The sequence below is a fragment of the Protomyctophum bolini genome (assembly GCF_963924005.1).
Source record: "Protomyctophum bolini genome assembly, chromosome: 11".
In the NCBI taxonomy this organism is placed as follows: domain Eukaryota; kingdom Metazoa; phylum Chordata; class Actinopteri; order Myctophiformes; family Myctophidae; genus Protomyctophum; species Protomyctophum bolini.
This window is the reverse complement of record NC_137872.1, coordinates 1,488,052-1,511,763: the sequence shown is the minus strand read 5'-3', so window position 1 is coordinate 1,511,763 and position 23,712 is coordinate 1,488,052. Positions and strand designations below refer to the sequence as shown.

The 23,712-nt window shown below is 41.7% G+C and overlaps 2 protein-coding genes across 3 annotated transcripts; both read right to left on the bottom strand.

The window, feature by feature from the left end:
• Positions 1 to 3,490: 3,490 nt before the first annotated feature.
• On the bottom strand, positions 3,491 to 15,884 carry LOC308324732 (SUMO-conjugating enzyme UBC9-like). Of its 2 annotated transcripts, XR_013964962.1 has the most exons (8): positions 15,550 to 15,884; positions 14,194 to 14,278; positions 13,673 to 13,756; positions 12,975 to 13,047; positions 11,338 to 11,447; positions 8,085 to 8,164; positions 4,476 to 6,902; positions 3,491 to 4,404 (listed from the first exon to the last, which is right to left on the bottom strand). XR_013964962.1 is itself a non-coding variant. In XM_080776974.1 (7 exons), exons 2-7 carry the CDS (start codon positions 14,257 to 14,259, stop codon positions 6,839 to 6,841), a joined length of 477 nt encoding a protein of 158 aa, XP_080633100.1. In that variant the 5' UTR covers positions 14,260 to 14,278; positions 15,550 to 15,884; the 3' UTR covers positions 3,491 to 6,838. The 2 variants fall into 2 exon arrangements, 1 of the variants encoding a protein (XP_080633100.1); XM_080776974.1 differs by having other exon boundaries at positions 3,491 to 6,902.
• A 4,732-nt stretch (positions 15,885 to 20,616) lies between these two features.
• mpst (mercaptopyruvate sulfurtransferase) lies at positions 20,617 to 23,170 on the bottom strand. Its single transcript, XM_080775665.1, has 2 exons — positions 22,383 to 23,170; positions 20,617 to 21,404 (listed from the first exon to the last, which is right to left on the bottom strand). The coding sequence occupies exons 1-2, from the start codon at positions 22,975 to 22,977 to the stop codon at positions 21,112 to 21,114; spliced, it is 888 nt and encodes a 295-aa protein (XP_080631791.1). The 5' UTR covers positions 22,978 to 23,170; the 3' UTR covers positions 20,617 to 21,111.
• Positions 23,171 to 23,712: the final 542 nt, after the last annotated feature.

Here is a 23,712-nt window from a genome sequence, read left to right as displayed (position 1 = left end):
GCACCACGGTACACACATTCTTTTCAGAAAACAGTCAGGATTTGGAAAACATTTTGTAGATGTAGACTCCGGTCTTAATGGGGGGTTACGGTCGGACACTGACACATGAGTCACATGGTTCCATATGACTGACACTGACACATGGGTCACATGGTTCCATATGACTGACACTGACACATGGGTCACATGGTTCCATATGACTGACACTGACACATGGGTCACATGGTTCCATATGACTGACACTGACACATGGGTCACATGGTTCCATAATTATGACTCACTCATTTCATTCGTTCTGCGTCCGTGCCAGAGCTGTGGGTCTGTGTCTGGGTCTGGGGCGGGCAGAGAGTGCCTGACGTAGGATGCCTTGGCCTGGGACGTCCACGCCACAGAGGAACCTGCAGATGGAAGACAGACAGATAGCAGAGCTGTGGGTCTGTGTCTCATGGGACGTCCAGGTCACAGAGGAACCTGCAGATGGAAGACAGACAGATAGCAGAGCTGTGGGTCTGTGTCTCATGGGACGTCCACCTCACAGAGGAACCTGCAGATGGAAGACAGACAGATAGCAGAGCTGTGGGTCTGTGTCTGGGACGTCCACCTCACAGAGGAACCTGCAGATGGAAGACAGACAGATAGCAGAGCTGTGGGTCTGTGTCTGGGACGTCCACCTCACAGAGGAACCTGCAGATGGAAGACAGACAGATAGCAGAGCTGTGGGTCTGTGTCTGGGACGTCCAGGTCACAGAGGAACCTGCAGATGGAAGACAGACAGATAACAGAGCTGTGGGTCTGTGTCTGGGACGTCCACGCCACAGAGGAACCTGCAGATGGAAGACAGACAGATAGCAGAGCTGTGGGTCTGTGTCTGGGACGTCCACGCCACAGAGGAACCTGCAGATGGAAGACAGACAGACAGCAGAGCTGTGGGTCTGTGTCTGGGACGTCCACGCCACAGAGGAACCTGCAGATGGAAGACAGACAGATAGCAGAGCTGTGGGTCTGTGTCTGGGACGTCCACCTCACAGAGGAACCTGCAGATGGAAGACAGACAGATAGAGCTGTGGGTCTGTGTCTGGGACGTCCAGGTCACAGAGGAACCTGCAGATGGAAGACAGACAGATAACAGAGCTGTGGGTCTGTGTCTGGGACGTCCACGCCACAGAGGAACCTGCAGATGGAAGACAGACAGATAGCAGAGCTGTGGGTCTGTGTCTGGGACGTCCACCTCACAGAGGAACCTGCAGATGGAAGACAGACAGACCCAGGGGACGGAGGACATTGGTGGAAAAAGTACTTGAATGTTCAATACTGCAATATAGAAAAACTCTGTAAAAGTCAGTTATGATGGTACCCCAACTTTCAGCAGCTGTCAACATTTCCCCTTTGGTGGTGGTGACCTTTACAAACACATTGGTGAAGAAAGTTATTGGTAAGAAATATATTCCCAGATTCGACATTAATCTGATCTGACTTCCTTACGTCCTGAATCTCCTGATACAAGGGCATTCCAAAGTGCTTTTTTTAAAACAAGAGTGATGTGAACAAACCAAAACCTTTACCATAAGTACAAAAAGGTAATTAAGATAAGTGACAAGTACACCCTGAAAAGAACACACATGGAAAACAACCAGACATGAATAATTCAACAGGGAAAGTGGGTTCAGTTTCAGCTACAGGGCATTTTATTGTACTTGTTCAATGTTTTTTTTTTTTTTTCAGGCTTGTGGCTAAAAGCTGTACCTACTGTACCTAAATACGGTAGATTGAGAACATAATCTAAATCAATAAACACAATAACGCTCAATCCTCCGCTCATAGAAACAATTGACAATATTTAAAGTCACAACACCAAACTTTGATGAGGCAGCATTGCTTACATTTGTTTTCAAATACGGTTTTCTTAATTTCCTGAAAATGTTATATTGCAAATAATGCAAATAATAAATGCCTGCATCTTCACCTCTTCATGCAGCCCTGGGTAGAGGCAACACAGACTAGTTGTCTAGCCTTGGTTATAGGCAACACAGCCTAGTTTAGTAGTTGTCTAGCCCTGGGTAGAGGCAACACAGCCTAGTTGTCTAGTTGTCAAAGATTATATGGATCACTTCTTCCAGTCAACAAAGCTGCCACATTTCTGTTATTCAATGGAGCCCTCAGCTCTTCTTTTGGGACAGCAGGACACATCATCATTATTAATCATGGCTGATTTAAAAGCTTATATACAATAAGATATAGTAAACCTGGAAATGTGTTGTTTCGAAGACAGTGGCCCAAGCTGTGGTAGCTGTCGTGTGGGGCCGTGAGGCTGGATTCCACTTCAGTATAGTGAGGCAGAGAGAGGGGAGGCACTGTGGGACATTCTACCTTCATCACCTACAACAGACAAGATGCACAACAACAAGACATACATACAGGACTGTCAGATTATAGCAGCAGCAGTAAAACACAGTCAGTAAACATAACACAACTTTGTTTTATAGGCCTTTTAACCCGACTTAAGACAATCTGCAATAACTTTTTTAGGGCACTAACCAGTGTTGGTTTGGTCTCTTGTTGGCCCTGCAGGGCCAGCTGGGGGGAGGAGGGTGTAGCCATACTTCAACCGCAAGAGAAGCGAGAGGAAAGCGTGTTATGATCTATTAAAGTGACGGAAACTGGAAAGGTGTTAAAATTCTATCGAATGCACGTGACGTACACCACACAGAAAAGAGCAGGTTTCGGATAGTGTTTCGAAATCATGGTTTTTTTTAGGCTTGTCACATAACTGGTGATAACTCACATTTCACCATGTTTGAAGAGTTGCCAATTGATTATCATCACCACAAACATAACCAGATTGCAATTGCATCATGCACTGCCGCAGGTTCGGTATTTAAACGCAAAATAACTTATAATGATCCACATTTTAGACGTTTCTGGGTAACTTGGTGGTGAACGGTGATCACCTGAAATTCAGATATCTCAAAACAAAGCTACAAACGTAAACGTCATTCCTCCACAAAAAAAAGAGAGATTTAGTACAAAGCTGTCAAAACGTGCCTATATAATCAGTAATCACTTAAATCAGTCCAACTTTATAATTGGCAAATATTCGGTCCAGTCCAGAAGATGCACTTCACTTACCCATCTGTGGCAGGATATAAACGAGCCCGTTTGAAGAACCCGTTGTGCCTGCAGTGAAACTCGACCCAACACTGTTGGACAAATGAGATTAATGATTCATTCATTACGCAGAGCTCAGCCTCTATCTATACCGTCCTGGACAAACGATAGTAGGCGATGGAGAAAGTCAGCCTCGTCAGTGCATGGTGGTCAGTTTTCTTTATCTAGACAATTCTATCTACAGAACAGTCGCAGCACGTGTCCTAGACGCGGTACAACCATAGGGGTACAACCCTACACTCCTACCACACACCACCAGGGGGCATCTTTACCAGATAAAAGAAAAAAAAGGCCCTACAGAGTAGGCTAGCAGAATCCACCAACGCACATTTTTAATTCTTTTATTCAACTTTATTTCACAATTTTATTACATTTATTGTGTTCATTGCTTTTAATACCACACACAAATGTCAACTGGCTAAAACAATATAAAACATAACTTCACCAATTTTTTTTCAGTATTTATATTATGTACATAGAGGTGCCCTCGCTGGTCAAGGGCAGGGGGCCATTCCAATGAGGATCCTTCAGCCAAAATTGTTTCATCATTGCCATAATAATGTGCAATTGCTGACATTTAATTAATAAGAGCTTAAAGGCCTGTGTATCATTTTGTAAACGCTGCTGAATGATATATAACTGAATGGATGAAAAGAGGTGAAAGGCTATGTACATCATTAATTATATATATATATATATATATAAAAAAAAAACTAAATTCTGGTTTGTTGAGCCCAATTCTGTAACGTTTTTTTTGTTGTTGTTGACATTTGTAACAATGTTGCCTCCCCCTCAAATTATATACTGTAACTGTGAAAGACAAAAAAGTCTTTCAAACACTTCGTGGCACCCATGATTATTTTTTTGTTCCATTGTACTTTTGTCTTTGGCCAACTTAGTATGTGCATATTACATGGTATAGTATGCAAAGGGGGGGGGGGGGGGGGGGGGGGGAGAAGTAAAATGTTGGTAATCACTGTGAGAGTTGAATTCAATCTACAACATTGTGCGAATGCAAGAAAATTGAGAAGAAAAAAATATAATAAGAGCAAGATTTGGACCCAGTCATGGTTTGGCAGAAAGGACAAACATCTTTAACCCATTCTGACCCGAGATCAGATTCATACGAGGTTTCCACTGGACACACACACCGAGTCTGATTAACCCATTCTGACCTGAGATCAGATTCTAAAAAATGTCAGACGTTCTTCGATTTATCAAAAATAGCAGACCTACAAGCTCGTAGCGCGCCACTCGGTGGCGCGCTATGAGCTTGTAGATCTGCTATTTTTAAATAGCTAAAGCATAACATGATGCCAACACCAAAACGGGTTCCCGTTCAGAATGGGTTAAGGGAACTGGTAAGATCCACCCTTGACCACGCCACACAGAACGACCCAAGACAAATCACAATGAATGCTTTTTACTACGAGCTAAGCTATACATGTTGTCTGGGGTGCCAATATGGATGATATTGTACAGTGTGGGTGTGTGTGTGTGTGTGTGTGTGGTCCCAATAACATTGCTAATCCCTCATTTACTAACAGGACCATACCAGGCTTTCTTTGACATGCGTCAAAAATCCTTTGTCACAATTCCTTCGATAGGATTTAATTCTTTAAAAAAAGTGGTATATTTCAGCATCAGTTTCTATTATAATATATCAGCCTATTCAGAATTGTTATTGGCATCTGGTGCCTCTCAACATCTCCAAGTCAACCTTTATACAGTTCACAGGGGGGGGGGGGGAATCTAAATGCTCTTATGGTCAGATTTCATAATTTGGGCCAATAATGTGCCATATAGTCATATCCACCATGAATACATGCATATGGGACTTAAATGTCTGGATTATGGCACAACGGAAGACCAGCCTCAGAATAGCATTTTGATGAGCTGTGATACATTTGTAGTGCTTTTCAGCTCTTTAAGATATATATAGGCCGATATAGCAAACAGAAAAAAAGATCAAAACCGTTTTACGGAATTAAATCTAATCAAAGTAACAAAGAATCCACGCGTCGAAACAAGTTGGTATTGCCCTTAAAAAAAAAAAAAAAAAGGGTATTTTTAAGTGCTTCTCCAAACTGATCTTTTCCCTTTTCTTTAGTCACTTTAAATATCTTGGGAAGACATTGCATCGCCTGGGTCCTTCTTAGGATCAATGTTTACATCAGGATACAGAGCAAAATTCACCCGTTTCGAATGCCATTGATGCAGAACGCAGCCCTGCTGAATTTATCCAAAACGTCACGATATAACGTCTCGCCCTGGAAACGGTTGGTCAGTAGACGCGTCTACTGGAGCATTGAATGCTCCGATTTAATGTGATATTGTCCCTTTCAAAGCATCGATGGCATTCGAATCCGCTAACAACAAAAACATCGTATCCGAATGTCCTTAAACTGCATTTTACACAATAGTAGAATTGTGCATCACATATGATCGGCGTGTGTGTGTGTGTGTGTGTGTGTGTGTGTGTGTGTGTGTGTGTGTGTGTGTGTGTGAATGAGTGAGGTATGGGATGGGAATAGTTTATATCGAACATAATAAACAAGGCAGGACATTACATGAAGTTTGTTTTCATTCGTGGGCCAGTGGCTGGTGGGCTTCCATGAGCCACTTTCAAAAATGTTCCCAGCAAAGCAGATATTGTTAAGAAGAAAGACTGATCTGGTAGTAGAAGAGAAAAGATATCTGGTAAAGAATAACCTAAGAGCAAACCTAAGAGCCACAGCCAGTCATTCATTCCCATATGCCTACATAAAAGTACAGTTGAGGAGTTCGGAGGCTTGTTTAAATGTGAAGTTAGATTTTTTTTCTTCTTTTTTTTTATTAAATCATCTGTATCTTCTAGTTTCTGTCTAAATATGAAAATAAAACATGGAATTTGGATTTCCACTTTGTACGCAGCGATGAAAAAAAGGTCTGAAACACGTTTAACTGAACCGGAAAAAAGAAATCCACGTGAGGTTATGAACTGATGAATGGGGTAATCTGCGTTAACGTCAAAAAAAAAGGGAGAAGGTTTGCCGACAGCCCGACACCGCTCAAAAGCACACTTACAAAAACCTACGAGGTGCTAACGCCACCCTTCCTGCCAGGTGCCAAAAAGAAGAAGAAGGGGAAAAAAAGCAAAACAACTTTTCAGAAGCCAAGAAGAAGGGGCTTCTATAGTTCTATCCACAATGGTCAGTATCTGGTTGTGTGAAAGCCGACTTGACCCCATACAAATAAGAGCTTGATGTGGTCTCTTATTTCTATGGTTAAACAGCGAATGGAGGCCGTGGGTGGGCATGTTGTGAAGACTCACGGTCGGTCGGTGTGAAGCCAGAGCGCTGCATTATATACAAGAGTTATAATAGCAGTAACCACGCTGATAAAGACGTCTAGAATCAGAAAACCTTTTTTTTAAAGCATTTAGGATTTTTCGAAATGCAGACTTTTTGTTGTGATTCTAGAACATGGGTAAACAACAGGACCTTCAATACATTGTCCATCCTTGGGGGGAAAAACAGATTGACGTAAACTCCTGTATATAAATGGTGAAATAGCACAATGAAAAATGGTGGATTCTTATTGGAGTGGTCCGTTAGGTGGCTGCCTGTCTGTCTTCTTTCTGCTCATTACCCATTATCTGTTCAGGCGGGTTTAAGGCCAGCTTCTCTCCTCTCTATGTGGGGGCAAACTTCTTGGCCTGCGCCCGGACCCGCTTCTCGTAGTCCATCCTGTTCTGACTGAAAACACAAAACAATGTCCCAATTAAGGGCATTTTAGAATCTGCTAAATTAGTACGGGCATTTTATCAGGTATTTGACCAATCTGGGAACTAAATCGTTACCAAGAAATGTCTTCACCAATGTGTTTCTAAATGTGTCTAATAACATGTACTAAAAGTTTTAAATTCAACTCCTGTGGGAAATTGAGTTATTAGCATAATATGTGACCATACCCATAACATCCTAAGTGGATATGGCCTAATTTAGCCCAAGGAGTGTTTTTTTGTGCAAAACTAATGCTTGGAATGGATTCAGAACATAGACTGTAAAAAATATGGACAAAGCGTTCCCCGGGTCTAACATGGACGTAAAATGAAGCCTGAAATCCCTTGCACTGTAAGTCGCCATCTTTCAAGATCCGTTTGAGCCCAGTTTGGCCATTGGCTGGCCCAGACAACGAGGCGGGACTTCCCCCCTTCTTCTTCGTTGGTTTTTATTTTGACTCGAGTGGGTGGGGAATCCCGATCATGAACTGTAACGGTAGCCACGCCCCTCAGAACATGCGCGACTTTATGGTCATTTTTTTTTATAAATGGGGCCATCATTTTCCAAAAAGAATATTATGACATTAGAAATGAGACTTTAAACTAGTGACTGGAAGCAAAAACTATTCATGACCATGTTTATTAAGGTAATACAGTCTAGGTGAAGTTGGGCCCAAATACATGGACTTCTATGGGGCTATGGGTTTTTCTGGGTCCAATGATAGTGCCACAACAGGCCATTATATGAACTTTCATTTCCTTAGTGGCTTCACAAAAAATCTGTCTGACTGCCCCCCTGATTCAGTAGTTTCATATGTTACATGCTACTGAAAGAATGATGACATTTGGACTTTTTAGCCTTATATAGGATGTTATGGGTATGGTCACATATTATGCTAATAACTCAATTTCCCACAGGAGTTGAATTTCAAACTTTTAGTACATGTTATTAGACACATTTAGAAACACATTGGTGAAGACATTTCTTGGTAACGATTTAGTTCCCGGATTTTCATAGATTTCTCTTACTATTAGTATGATCCCTTTTAGAAGCTAGCTTCTTTTCCAGATTTACCAAACCATTACTGCTATAGCAATTTTAGTACACGTGCATTTCCAACAGTATGTAACATTTAAAGCCATGTCAGACACTGACCAGTAAATTGTGTACGCCTCTGCTTGTGCTGGGTCTTGGATGTTGGGCTCATTCAGCAACTCCTGGATACCCAACAGGATCTGAAAATGCATATTGACGACATGACACTCACTGTTAACGGACACCCTTTGAGGATTCTCCCACACATACATTTGAACCACAAGAATGCAACAAAATTAGATGGACCCGTGTTAGATGAGGATGAACCTCGAATGACGTCACATTGTAGGCCGACTTTTATTCGGCTCTAAAATAAGAGTATGAATCGGCCCTTAGAAAATAAATAAGTCTTAGAAAAAGATTTTTTTCTGTGAAGCGTACAGTCTCTTCTCATATTATCATAATGATCATAACTGTCTATGAATCTTTGTCCTTGGTGTATTCTGACTTTCCAAGGAGTCGTTTATATTGTATAAGACAGAGAAATGCATACCCATTTCAGCTTACAACACCAAGCAGAGTTTCCGTTTCCAACATACATTTAGCTTGACACGCAAAAGCGGGTCAAGGTGGTTGATCTTGTGATCGGGCATTTAAAGATAAGAGCTAGGCTTTCTTCTCTTTTTTTTTGTCAAGCAAAGTGATATTAGGCAGCTGCTCAACTCATTTTGGGGCGGGCGCCCCTTTTGGTGTTAGCATTATGTCATGCTTCAGCTATTGAAAAATAGCAGATTTACAAGCTACGAGCTTGTAGGTCTGCCATTTTTGAAAAATCGAATAGAAGACATTTTTTAGAATCTGATCTCAGGTCAGAATGGGTCAAAGATAGAGCTAGGCTTTCTTTTCTTTTTGTCAAGCAAAGTGATATTAAAATCAGCTGCTTAACAATAATAAAGCAATCATCAACATCATCATCGTAAGAAAGACTCAACTCGACAGATCAAACACAACATGCTCTGAGTTTTAACTTTGGAAGAGGTGGTAGGGCCCAGGGAAGGTAGTCTACAGTGAGACAGTGCCACCTCATGGATTAAATTGGAACTGCAACAATCCATTTTACAATAAATGCACCACATCTCCTTATGTGTGTAATGTACACAGGCCAAAATCCTGCACAGTCCTGCTATAGAGCGCCCCCTACCAGGGCCCAGGAAATGATTCCCCGTTCATTTTCCTCATAAGACATTTCAGAAAGTATTTATTTAAAGACCTTTTTACGTCGCGGACAAAGCCAACTCTTGTGACAAATCATGACAACAAACACAATTTTTCGGGCCAAACAAAGAATTAGAAAGCATGTGTTTAACAAGGAAGCGGGCCACGCTCATATTTTCTGGTCTTGTCCTAAAAAATTCAGAAATACTGGCAGGATATCCACTCCACCTTGGAGACCATTCTGTGTTTTGAGATACCTCTGTCTGTTTCTTTTCTACTGTTGGGAAATATCCCTGAAGAGTTTCTAACACATGATAAATATTTAATCAAGATCCTCTTAGCATCAAGTAAAAAAAGCGATCACTCGACGCTGGTGCCAACAGGACCCACCAACGAAAGATCAATGGATGGACATTATTGAGGAACTATATTCTATGGAAAAACTAACATTCATACTGAGACTACAAGAGGATAAATTCTATAAAAAGTGGGAAAAGTGGAATCTCTTCTCTCAGCATATAGCGATATTGCAATAGAATTTCATTGAATGTTTTTTTAAATATGAAAAATGCAGCCTTTTTTTCTTTTCTTTTTCTTTCCCGTATTGTCTTGTTAGTTGAGTTTTTGTTTGTGTCTGTTCTAAGTGAAAAAAAAAAAAAGAAAGCATGTGTTTGACGACGTGCCCCACTTTAGCTTGATATGATAAATAGAACACATTTATCTTATGCCAAATGCATTTGTTGCTCCCAACAGGATTGAATAACCCATTGTCAAGCTTTAAATCCAACCGTGTTGCCGTCCATGGTAAAGGCCTCTGGTCTCTCTGCTCGTTTTGTGTTTGTACCGTTTTAGTTAATACTACAGGAATTATGCAAGCCTCCTAAATAGCACTTTGGTGCGGGCGTAATTGCGTGTGCACGCTCAAAACTCTAACCGGAGCAGGCAGAAGTGGGGCTAAACAAAAAAAAAAAAAAAAAGAAACAATCCCTCGCTGGGATTACAGGAATAGCGTCTAGAGCAGGGGTAGGCAACCTTAGGCACCAGTGCCAACATTGGCACAAAGGAGGGTGATCACTGGCACACTGGCAAGTGTGCGAGAGAGTATTTTTTGTTTTAAATATAAAATAAAAAATTTAAAAATGCAGTCAAATAAATTAAGTCCCTCACATTTGTGTGTAAATTACATCCTGCATTCTACATTCATTAAAACTGAACTCTGTTATTGTCCTGAGTTTAATGATTATAACAACGTGAAAGAAAATATTTAAAAAGGAAAAACGTAGACCATATTTGTGGACAATCAAAATATCTTGGAATTTTTCACGTGTGGTGTCATTAAAATTAATTAAATGTTGATATGGCACATTGACAATCTAGAAAATAAAAACATGGCACTTCATTTAAAAAAGGTCGCAGATCCCTGGTCTAAAGCACACAGAATATGCACTCTAGTCGGGTTTGTCCTATTCTACAAGCATATACGGTGGTTATTAGGCCAGTGGTTAAAACCCATTTAGGCCTGACGTCAATTTAAAAAAGAAAAGTCTTCTAAATCATGACAGTTTTCTGAAATACCTATGTTTCTATATGCTCAATATTTCCAAAAAATATATGTAATTGGCCTACAACAGACCTAGAAGTTCATAGCGCGGCACTCGCTGCCGCGCTATGAACTTGTAGATCTGCTATTTTTCAATCGCTAAAAGTATAACAAAAACCCCAAAAGGGGTTACCGTCCAAAATGGGTTTAAACCATTCTGGGCGGGTATATATAATTATATATATATCCTTGATATGAAAAAGGTTGAGCAACACTGTACAACAAACATGGGTTTTTTTAAGCCTTTTTTTTTTAATCGACCCCAGTCCAAAATGTGTTTAACCCATTCTGACCGGGAACCCATTTTCGTGTTAGCATCATGTTATGCTTTAGCTATTGAAAAATAGCAGATCTACAAGCTCATAGCGCGCCACCGAGTGGCGCGCTACGAGCTTGTAGGTCTGCTATTTTTGAAAAATCGAAGAACGACTGACATTTTTCAGAATCTGATATCAGGTCAGAATGGGTTAATCAGACCAGTGTGTGTCCAGTGGAAACCTCGTATGAATCTGATCTCAGGTCAGAATGTGTTTAAGTGAGAGAGAGATGGTCACACACCTGTTTGATAGTGATGGCAGGCCTCCAGTCCTTGTCCTCCTCCAGGATAGACAGACACACGGTGCCTGATGGATACACATTGGGATGGAATATTGGTGGCTCAAACTTGCCTGAAAAGAAGTCAGAAAAACAAACAAACAAAAAGAACATTTACAAAAAAAGAAAAATCTAGTTTTGATTGCCTACAGCAGTATTTGCAAAGTGAGCTTAGGTTTATCTTTCGGGTCACTTTGAAATAAAGATGATCCTTCCAGCCTGTGAAAACATCTGGCTAATAATAAAAATGACATTACTGGCTCGTACACACACACTGCACGATATATTTGCTCCGATTATGCTGTCGGGGACCATTTTTGGAGCTCGCCGACAAAACTCCCGATCGGACGCAAGATCGGGCTTTGATCGTAGAGGTTTTGCTCGCTGTGTGTGAAAGGCTCTGCGAGAAGATATAGCACCGATGAAAGTGATCAACGACGCCTTCCAGATCCATTCCAGACCTTTTCTGAACATGAAGCAGGGTTGATATTTGTCCTGTATTACAGCCAATGAGAGCACAGGACAGCTGTGCTCACCGACACCGTCTGTCGTTTCGATCAGATGAGATGATAATATATAACCTTTATTCCTTTGGGTAAATCCCCGTTCCGTTTCGTAGGCCTACATGCAAGCTATATTAGCCCAAAGTTGCTGTTAAATAAATAGTCTATAAAACCAACTCATTTCACTTGAATAATGTTGATAAAAACCACATCGGGAGCAAACTTTTGGACCACGTGCGCTGTGTGTGTGTGTGTGTGTGTGTGTGTGTGGAGAGAGAGACGGAGAGTTATTTCATGAAAATCAAGATTTAACGTCCTGTCTCGCTGCAGCCCACGTAGGCTACACGCCGTCACAAACATTTCGCTGTGTAGCCTGGCTATTCCTGTGTGTGTGTGTGTGTGGCGTGCACAGAGAGAGAGGGGCGTCCTGTGACGGTCTGTGTAGCCTGGCTATTACTGTGTGTGGCGTGCACAGAGACAGAGGGTCTCGCACTTGTATCACGGCATCCTGCACGTGAGTGATATGTCAAAATGAATTTGAATAAAAAAAACAAAATGACGTAGCCTATATGTATGTATCGGGTCTGGATCGCATCTTGGTGAACTCTTGCAGTGTGCGATGCCTAGTCGGCGACCAATCGTTTAGTGTGAAAGCCACAACGATATAAATGACTCGCCGACAACTCTAAATCTCCTACAGTGTGTAGGGGGCGGGGCCATAAGTAACCTTTGAAAAGTAAATCACAAGACTTTTACTTACTGGTCAACGTCTCATTGTAATATATTATCTACTCTACAAAAACAATGTACGTCACATTTGAAAACAAATCATTCCAACATGGTCCAGCGTCACACACAAGCGTCATTCTCATGTTGTAACGTAATGCTTTTCCCAGTGATACCCAGTATAGTGGAATGCCTCTGGAGGTCAGAATAGAAAACTATCTTTCACCAGATGTCAAGTTTACAAATTCCACCACTATTTCAGGATCGAGTCAGGCTACAGAGCTACAGAACCAGTGTACATTATTCAGGAAGGGTTATTATGGCCGTTTTGTACAACACACAAAGTAAAATCCATTATTTAGAAGAACTCACATTTAGGCGGCGAAGAGGGGTAGTCATCTTTGAACAGCATTCTGAGTTTGTACAGGCCTCCCTCCCATAGGGTCTGTTTAACAAAACGTGGGATTAGTCACCGCTCAATTCAAAGACGATCACAGTAGTACAGTCGCCCTTTTGAGGGATGGGAGTGGGCTACGATTTACAGAACACTACATGAGTGAATGCGTGAGAACTTTGAACTTTAAGAATTGTAGTGCAAGTAGTATGAAATAAACACAATGTCAATCAGGCTGAATATGACAAACTCGTACATCTTTGCAGTAACGCGTTTGGTACAGACGCACCACCAGCATGGCTGGTATCGTTTTTCTCCTGGTTAAGTCTGTTGTGTGTCGTGGCAAAATGTGGTCCTGGCCTTTTGCAGCTCAGAAGCGGTTTTCAGTCTTTGTTTATGTCTATTTGTCTACAGGCCCAGACCGGACCACAATTGTAGTTCCATTCAAAAGGTTGCAAACCACTTAGCATTATGTCATGCTTTAGCTATTGAAAAATAGCATATCTACAAGCTCATGCTACGAGCTTGTAGGTCTGCCATTTTTGAAAAATCAAAGAACGACTGACATAGAAACATAGCTTTTTCAGAAAACTGTCAGGATGTAGAAGACATTTTTAGAATCTGATCTCAGGTCAAAATGGGTTAAGGAGTAAGGACAAGTGCCTCTTATACTTACTCCTTTCTTTCCAGGGATAGCACACTCCCAGTTCATTAGATTCATGGTGCCATCAGGGTTCTTGGTCGGTACAGCAACGAACCCCTGCATTAGTGGGACAGATAAAAGCACATTGGATTGTTGATAATGTGCCCTGTGTTTTTGTCCTGTCACAGTGGCATATGAACGCATTATTGCTAATAGTCGATAATAGTCTATTGTTAAGTCCAGTGGTTTACATTATTGTTTAACTTCTGCATTACTTTATTTACAAGAAGTCTAACACAATTAGAGAATGTAGAAGAATTGCCATTTTGATCAACGTTTTGCCAAGAGCATGGAATTGTGTGTCAACGTCAACGATAACAAAATATGCTTTTGTTCCGAGTCTGAGGGGCTAAATGTCATCAAATGGTGGTCAAATGCTGACTAAATAATGGTTGAAAACCACTGGTTTAGTAATGATGACAATATTAAGAATATTTCCATTGTGGCATCAGTAAAGTTACATCATACTGTATATAGCTTCAGACACTACTTACAAAGGGGTGGTCTTTCCTCCAGGCTTTGCGTTCTTGAGACAGTCTGCTAAGAGCGATGCCAGACATTGCTGCTCATCAACGCCTCCTTGTGGGAAAACAAAACAAGATCAAAACAGTTAAATATTCTGAGCAGAATGTACATGGGATAATCGTAAGTCCTCCCATGACTGTATGTTTTATTTGTTTTATTTTATAGATGTGTATATTTGGATGTCTCTAAATGTTTGGATGCAGTGGTTTTCAACCTTTCTCTTCTTTTTTTTTTATATATTTTTTATCCCACAATTTTGTAACCCATTTTCACCCCTGTGTCAATCATATAATGTGATCCTGGGCTCTACACACCCTCCACCAACCTAGTCCCCATATATGGGGGACAAGGGGAGCGCAACGGACTTGAACTCATGCTTCCTTCATCATGCCTGAGTGTTCAAGTTGCTCCTTTACACCTGACAGGGGGGAGTTTCCCTGGTTGGACGTAGCACGTGGAAGGAACACGTTATTCCAACCAGTTCCTTTCCCCTCCATCAGGCGCCCCGGCTGGCCAGGGGGAGGCAGTTTAGAGACCAGGATTACTGCATGTTTTCAACCTTTTTCATATCAAGGCTCATTATTTATTTGGAATTTGAGCCACGGACCGCCGTTTGATGAGATCTAGTCTCTCAGACACAGACAACTTGCTGTATTGATGTTGGTACCATAATACGGGGAGATAAACAGGCAAGCGTTCATCAAAATAACAATTCTTCTCACATTCTCAAATTGTGTTGTAAATGAAACCAAATGGACACATTTGGTTTCATTTTACACTCTCAAGAGTTAAAAGGGTCCACATGGTTACCAACACTCATTTTAGTTGGGGACCACCTGGAACCCCCTCAAGTACCACTGGTGGTCCCCGGACCACTGGTTGAAAAGCACCGTTCTGATTAATTGAACATGGTGGACCCCGTTGTAAACAAGTGTAATGCTTTATAATGGGTGTCGTCCACTGTAACTCGTTTGAAATGTACCCATTCTGCGAAATAACATAATCAATCAATCAAGTTTAAAGACGTATGAAGACCACCTGTTGATAATCGCTGGGGTCAATTCATTTACTCTAATACGTTAATATTAACAAAACAAAAAAACCGCGGACACGTGATTTCCACCGGACCATAACGTTAACTTTGTTAATTTGGGCAAGAGAAAATACAATTGAAATCGTGTTTTATTGGGCGGCAACGTTACGCAAACCTATACTGCTTTATTTACGAAGCACACTTTAACGGTAAAAGTTTGCACACAAAAAACATCCAGGATAACTACTGACGTTCAATAATGTACAACACAAATCTATTTAAATATACTTACCGTAAATGTAATTTGTCAAACACCGGTGGGTAATGTTAAAACGGGTCGGAGTGGAGTATGGGGTGGCTTATAGACGAGCTAACACGCTAGCTCGTTTGTCTCGCTAGCGTTATTTGCTAATGCTAACAGCGGACAACCCAACGGAAAAAACACCCGTTTGATGATCAAAACAAACCTACTACTAGTCCAATTGTGACGTGAGTGAACGAACAATTAAAAAAATACATTTATTTCGAGGCTAAAATGTATGGATATTTGGTTGTATTTGTTACAATCTACCGCACTTTGTATAAAACAATGCGAGTCCAATACCGCTCTGCCTGTTAGCATATCGAACCGAAAGAAGGACCCCAATTTGTTTATTTCCTCAGGACCTTCAGGCATTTCTGCGGACAGCTTTATAAGTGTCAAGTGTTGACGGCCATCTTTGTTGTGGCGTTTCGGCTATCAAAGCCATTTATGACAGTTTATGTCGCTTACTTCTTTGATGACGCCCCAAAAAGGTGACATAATCTCGACATAGGCCTACCCCCTTATACTGTAATATAATACACGCCATTGTCATTACAGTCACTGTGATTGCACTGTAACCAATAGGTGACCAAATAGTAGAAATGAAAGCGAAGTGAATAATTAACCCCCCATGGTGGACAATAGCAACTAACCATAACACGTCCTCGCCTATTCGGGATGATGTGAGGTGAGGTGTACGGCATGCAGTTAATAGGTGCGAATTTCAGCGAAGACACATTCAAAATGGATCCCTTTATTCTCCATTTTTGAAATAACAGTCTATGTCCGTACTCCCTGCTTGATCCACAGTATCAGACATACAAAACAATATCAGCTGAACGTATCGCCATCACATTATTACGAATCCTAAAATAAAATAATGTTCACTGTTGAAAATCAGGCATGTTGCCAGACCCCCTAAAACTGGCATCGGAACCGGATTAAACTGGTTTTGGATTTGCTCTGCGTCAGCACCCTAAAATGTTCTGCTGTCAGTCATCCGTCCAAGTAGAATACGCGTCAAGGTTTTTCCACAGTAGTGACGTATTGTTATTACATAAACATACAAAGTGATTGTGTGGACCCACTTTTATATCTTAACTTCAAACGTTTTTAAAAACACCAGACATGGAAGTTGGATATCTTGAATTCTGAACAAGTATGTCAGTCATTGGATACATTGATGAAAGTTGAGCCACTTGTTATTGGGTGTTATTGTAAATGTATAATAAGCAGCACTGAACTGAATTCAGTGGCAAACTGTTCTCAGATCAGTTAAGCCCTTCAAATAATGCCTATACACCCGGTTACATTTATACCTTTTTATGGTAAGCCATTGATTGATTGATTGATTGAAATATTTATTAACAGTTTGCAGAATTACAGTACATTTCAAGCACAAACTCAATTCAGAGACTGTTAACTGTGAGTGGACGACCCAATTAAGCATTTAACACTTGTTTACAACAGGGTCCACGTTGTTCAATTCATCAAAACATTTAGAGACATACAAATAGACACTTCTATGTAGCTAAAGAACAGAACAGGAATTCATCACTACTAAGCCTATTGAAATATTTTATTTACCCAGGGTGGTAGGCTGGTAGCTGAGCACAAGTGCAGCAACACACAGACACACACACACACACATTAAAGCCTGGGAGCTGACCAGTACAACCAGTAACATATACTGTTGGCCACTAAGCAGCTCCACTGGAGTGTTCAGTGCCCAGATTTTTCCTGCCTGTCCGGGGAATCAAACCGGCAACCTTTCGGCAACAAGGGTTCTTTTCTAACCCTTTAATAGGTCACTGGCTGCCCCAAATATATAATAACTGAATTTGGACTACTGGTTGCTTAAGTTGCTACTGCCCTCACAACAAAGCTAAACATTTACTCTTCTGGTTAATGTATTATACACAAGACTGGTTAGTTACCTCTATGCAAATGTCATATTTTCATTCATAGAAAAGACGAGGAATTACATTCAATGTGAGAATAACGAAACACAATACCTCAAGTAGTTTATTGTAACTTATTTTAATCATATAGAAACAGGCACTTTTACTAGTATAGCCAAGGTGCAGACAATCAGAGTCCATGAGATAATTGGGCTTATTCTGTGAGACTTTTTAGTTTTGTTTAAAAAATGTTGAATGAGTGAATGAGTGAAACAGTGTTTTAGTTTGTTACTTTACTACCAGTAACAATGAGTCTTATGAGTTATTTGTGTGTAATTATTGTATGTTAAATTCTTTACCTTTCAACACTATGAAGTATTATTGATTACTAGAACTACCTTAATTGTATTACAGTATTATTTATTACCCATTATATTTTTTTATATTCCACTTGTAGCACAGTCTGATGTATACAGTCTGCGTTGCACTGCAGAAACACATGTGACAAGTCTTTAAATAATCCGAATCCCACACTGGCAACAAACGTGGCATGTTTATTGTTTAGCCATGTCCAGCCCAGCAGTATTCTTCTCCCCTCTCCTCTTCCGCATTCACACCGGCTTCCCCTCGCCTTCCGAGACGACGAGGTCTGGAGACGCCCGTTTAAACCACTCGGCCCAGGAGCCGTCGTACACGCACACTCCGGGATACCCGAGCAGGTGAGCAGCCAGGACAACGTGGCACGCCGTGACCCCAGAACCACAGCTGGTCCAGAACGGCCGCTCAAGATCCACGCCTGCCTCCTTAAATAGTCTGGAGAGGTCCTCTAGGCCCAGCTCCTTCCCGGATGGATCCATGAATGTGGTGAAGGGCATGCTTAGAGCACCTGGGAAATGGCCTGGTCGTGTGTCTGGTGAGAGAGAGGAAAGAAAGGAAAGGTACCATGTTTACCCAGGGTAACTGGACTAAGGAAAGGAAAGGTACTATGTTTACCCAGGGTAACTGGACTAAGGAAAGGAAAGGTACTATGTTTACCCAGGGTAACTGGACTAAGGAAAGGAAAGGTACTATGTTTACCCAGGGTAACTGGACTAAGGAAAGGAAAGGTACTATGTTTACCCAGGGTAACTGGACTAAGGAAAGGAAAGGTACTATGTTTACCCAGGGTAACTGGACTAAGGAAAGGAAAGGTACCATGTTTACCCAGGGTAACTGGACTAAGGAAAGGAAAGGTACTATGTTTACCCAGGGTAACTGGACTAAGGAAAGGAAAGGTACCATGTTTACCCAGGGTAACTGGACTAAGGAAAGGAAAGGTACTATTGTTTACCCAGGGTAACTGGACTAAGCTCAAGAACTTGTTTACAGCCAGGCCCTGCTCATAGAACATTTCATGGTAGGGGTTCAATGCCTTGCTCAAGGGCACTTCAGCGGTGGTCATTTTAACGTGCCGGTCCGGGGATACGAACTAGCGACCTTCCGATATCAAGACCGCTCCGCAAACCGTTCGGCCACCGCTGCCTCTCTCAGAGAGAGATAGAGAGAGTGAAGCAGAGATACTTCATATATAAATGTCATAACTTGTGAGTGTTTATATCAGTGATTCCAAAACTTGTTCATGTCAAGGACTCCCAACTTGACACCAATTATAACCTGCGGACCCCCATTTGAAAAGATGTTTACAGCTCTAGCAGTGATTCTCAACCCATTTAATGTCAAGGACATGCATTAGTCTACGAACCCCCCATTTAATGTCATTTCTATCTCTGAGACCATGCCAGGACAAAGGTGTACGGCATGCAGTTAATAGGTGCGAATTTCAGCGAAGACACATTCAAAATGGATCCCTTTATTCTCCATTTTTGAAATAACAGTCTATGTCCGTACTCCCTGCTTGATCCACAGTATCAGACATACAAAACAATATCAGCTGAACGTATCGCCGTCACATTATTACGAATCCTAAAATAAAATAATGTTCACTGTTGAAAATCAGGCATCTTGCCAGACCCCCTAAAACTGGCATCGGAACCGGATTAAACTGGTTTTGGATTTGCTCTGCGTCAGCACCCTAAAATGTTCTGCTGTCAGTCATCCGTCCAAGTAGAATACGCGTCAAGGTTTTTCCACAGTAGTGACGTATTGTTATTACATAAACATACAAAGTGATTGTGTGGACCCACTTTTATATCTTAACTTCAAACGTTTTAAAAAACACCAGACATGGAAGTTGGATATCTTGAATTCTGAACAAGTATGTCAGTCATTGGATATTGATGAAAGTTGAGCCACTATATATGCATACAATTAGGTGTTATTGTAAAATGTTAATGTATAATAATAAGCAGCACGGAACTGAATTCAGTGGCAAACTGTTCTCAGATCAGTTAAGCCCTTCAAATAATGCCTATACACCAGGTTACATTTATACCTTTTTATGGTAAGCCATTGATTGATTGATTGATTGAAATATGTATTAACAGTTTGCAGAATTACAGTACATTTCAAGCACAAACTCAATTCAAAGACTGTTCAACTGTGAGTGGACGACCCAATTAAGCATTACACTTGTTTACAACAGGGTCCACATTGTTCAATTCATCAAAACATTTAGAGACATACAAATAGACACTTCCATGTAGCTAAAGAACAGAACAGGAATTCATCACTGATTCACTACTAAACCTATTGAAATATTTAATTTACCCAGGGTGGTAGCTCAGCACAAGTGCAGCAACACACTGCACTGTATAGAAACACACAGACACACACACATTAAAGCCTGGGAGCTGACCAGTACAACCAGTATCATATACTGTTGGCCACTAAGCAGCTCCACTGGAGCAGTTTGGGATTCAGTGACCAGATTTTCCCATGCCTGTCCGGGGAATCAAACCGGCAACCTTTCGGCAACAAGGGTGCTCTTCTAACCCTTTAATAGGTCACTGGCTGCCCCAAATATATAATAACTGAATTTGGACTACTGGTTGCTTAAGTTGCTACTGCCCTCACAACAAAGCTAAACATTTACTCTCCTGGTTAATGTATTATACACAAGACTGGTTAGTTACCTCTATGCAAATATCATATTGCATTCATGGAAAAGATGAGGAATTACATTCAATGTGAGAATAACGAAACACAATACCTCAAGTAGTTTATTGTAACTTATTTTAATCATATAGAAACAGGCACTTTTACTAGTATAGCCAAGGTGCAGACAATCAGAGTCCATGAGAGATTGGGCTTATTCTGTGAGACTTTTTAGTTTTGTTTAAAAAATGTTGAATGAGTGAATGAGTGAAACAGTGTTTTAGTTTGTTACTTTACTACCAGTAACAATGAGTCTTATGAGTTATTTGTGTGTAATTATTGTATGTTAAATTCTTTACCTTTCAAGTTATGAAGTATTATTGATTACTACTAGTACTACCAGTACTACCTTAATTGTATTACAGTATTATTTATTACCCATTATATTTTTTTATATTCCACTTGTAGCACAGTCTGATGTATACAGTCTGCGTTGCACTGCAGAAACACATGTGACAAGTCTTTAAATAATCTGAATCCCACACTGGCAACAAACGTGGCATGTTGTTTAGCCATGTCCAGCCCAGCAGTATTCTTTCCCTCTCCTCTTCCGCATTCACACCGGCTTCCCTTCTGAGACGACGAGGTCTGGAGACGCCCGTTTAAACCACTCGGCCCACGAGCCGTCGTACACGCACACTCCGGGATACCCGAGCAGGTGAGCAGCCAGGACAACGTGGCACGCCGTGACGCCCGAACCACAGCTGGTCCAGAACGGCCGCTCAAGGTCCACGCCTGCCTCCTTGAATAGTCTGGAGAGGTCCTCTAGGCCCAGCTCCTTCCCGGATGGATCCATGAATGTGGTGAAGGGCATGCTTAGAGCACCTGGGAAATGGCCTGGTCGTGTGTCTGGTGAGAGAGAGGAAAGAAAGGAAAGGTACCATGTTTACCCAGGGTAACTGGACTAAGGAAAGGAAAGGTACTATGTTTACCCAGGGTAACTGGACTAAGGAAAGGAAAGGTACTATGTTTACCCAGGGTAACTGGACTAAGGAAAGGAAAGGTACTATGTTTTACCCAGGGTAACTGGACTAAGGAAAGGAAAGGTACTATGTTTACCCAGGGTAACTGGACTAAGGAAAGGAAAGGTACTATGTTTACCCAGGGTAACTGGACTAAGGAAAGGAAAGGTACCATGTTTACCCAGGGTAACTGGACTAAGGAAAGGAAAGGTACCATGTTTACCCAGGGTAACTGGACTAAGCTCAAGAACTTGTTTACAGCCAGGCCCTGCTCATAGAACATTTCAATTCATGGTAGGGTTCAATGCCTTGTCCAAGGGCACTTCAGCGGTGGTAATTTTAACGTGCCGGTCCGGGGATACGAACTAGTGACCTTCCGATATCAAGACCGCTCCGCAAACCGTTCGGCCACCGCTGCCTCTCTCAGAGAGATAGAGAGAGTGAAGCAGAGATACTTCATATATAAATGTCATAACTTGTGAGTGTTTATATCAGTGATTCCCAAACTTGTTCATGTCAAGGACCCCCAGATTGACACCAATTATAACCTGCGGACCCCCATTTGAAAAGATGTTTACAGCTCTAGCAGTGATTCTCAACCCATTTAATGTCAAGGACATGCATTAGTCTACGAACCCCCATTTAATGTCATTTCTATCTCTGAGACCCCAATGTATAACTTAAATCAATGTTAATTTAACTCTGAGAGTGTACAAAGTGTGTCATTCGTACACTCTCAGAGTTACAGTCACACAGACCCATATAAGTTCCAAACTATCATTTAGCATGGGGACCCTATGGTTTATAATAAATAACCATAATATTTGTGATTATTCAATCATTCAATTTAGTTGATTTTAATTACCATCTCTAGGCTCTGGCTCAGTTCCCCTGAATCTGCCAGCAGACCTGGCGTCCACAACTTGAACCCGTTTGGCCTGGACGTTGTCCAGGACGTGTTCATAGGTCTTGACCCAGGACAGGTTGTTGACGCTGGCCTTGAACTCTCTGCGCCCCGGCTCGGTGTATTCTGACGTCAGCGGATGGCCGTCGGCCAGCCAGTTCTTCATGCCGCCGTCCAGGACCGAAACCAGATCGTGTCCAAAAAGTCGAAACATCCACCACACGCGGGGCGCACTGTACGACCCAAAGTCGCTGGTGTCATACACGACTACGTGCGTGTCGTCGCCGATGCCCAGGTCACCGACGTATTCCGCAAAGTGTTTTGCAGTTGGGAGCATGTGATCAAACGGAGAGTTCTTATCGGAGCATTCGTCAATATCGAAGAACGAAGCGCCCGCTATGTGATTTTGCACAAATTCCGCCTTGGCGTCCCGTTTCAGTTTGGGCAGATACCAAGAGGTGTCGAGAACTCGGAGTTTGGGTCCGGTGGTAAGATTGTTTTTAATCGCATCAGCAAGCCACTTGCCTGAAACGAGGGCACGGGTTTGCGCCGCCATGACTCAGTGCTCTTGTTTGATCTTGTGAAGTTTCACTCGCAGCAGTGCCCACCACCACTCTGGATGTGCCAACTCATACCACAAGTTCATTGACTGTACAGTTACAGTACAGACAGTCACAGTACACTCTGTGTGTAAATAATTAGCGCGCGTGCGAAAAGCCTGGTGCCAGAGAGGAGCCCCTCCTATATAAGTCCGCATACAGCTTCCGGTCGTGCTGCAGTGTTATTGTTCCCATGGAGTTGGGTAAGGATTGTATAACTCTAAGCCCCGGATCTGCAAAATGTGATTTAGATTGTATTGTTGTATTACTATAGATATACCCTGGCTGTAGCTATCACTCCACCTTCCCTGAAACATTTTGGTCCAACGTTTTCCATTCATACTCCCCTCCTCCAATAGAATATGACCTGGCTGTAGTTATATAAAGTCTATAAAGAATATTTGCCTGAGATTACTGAAGCTGGTACTTATACTATCCACCAGGGGACACTGGCGGTCTTCAAGCACCAGCAGTGGGCTATGCATACCCCGGTATAAACAAATCATTCATGTTCAAAGCTCCTTGTGACTAACATCTTTTCATTTGTTTAAAACTGTGCTGTCCTCTCATCTTGAGACTATACCTGTTCATGTTTTCACTAATCATCACTGTAGCAGATCCATGATGCAATGATCCATTATGTTATGTCTACGTTATGTCCATGTTATGTGAAATGTTGTTTTGTTGCAGTT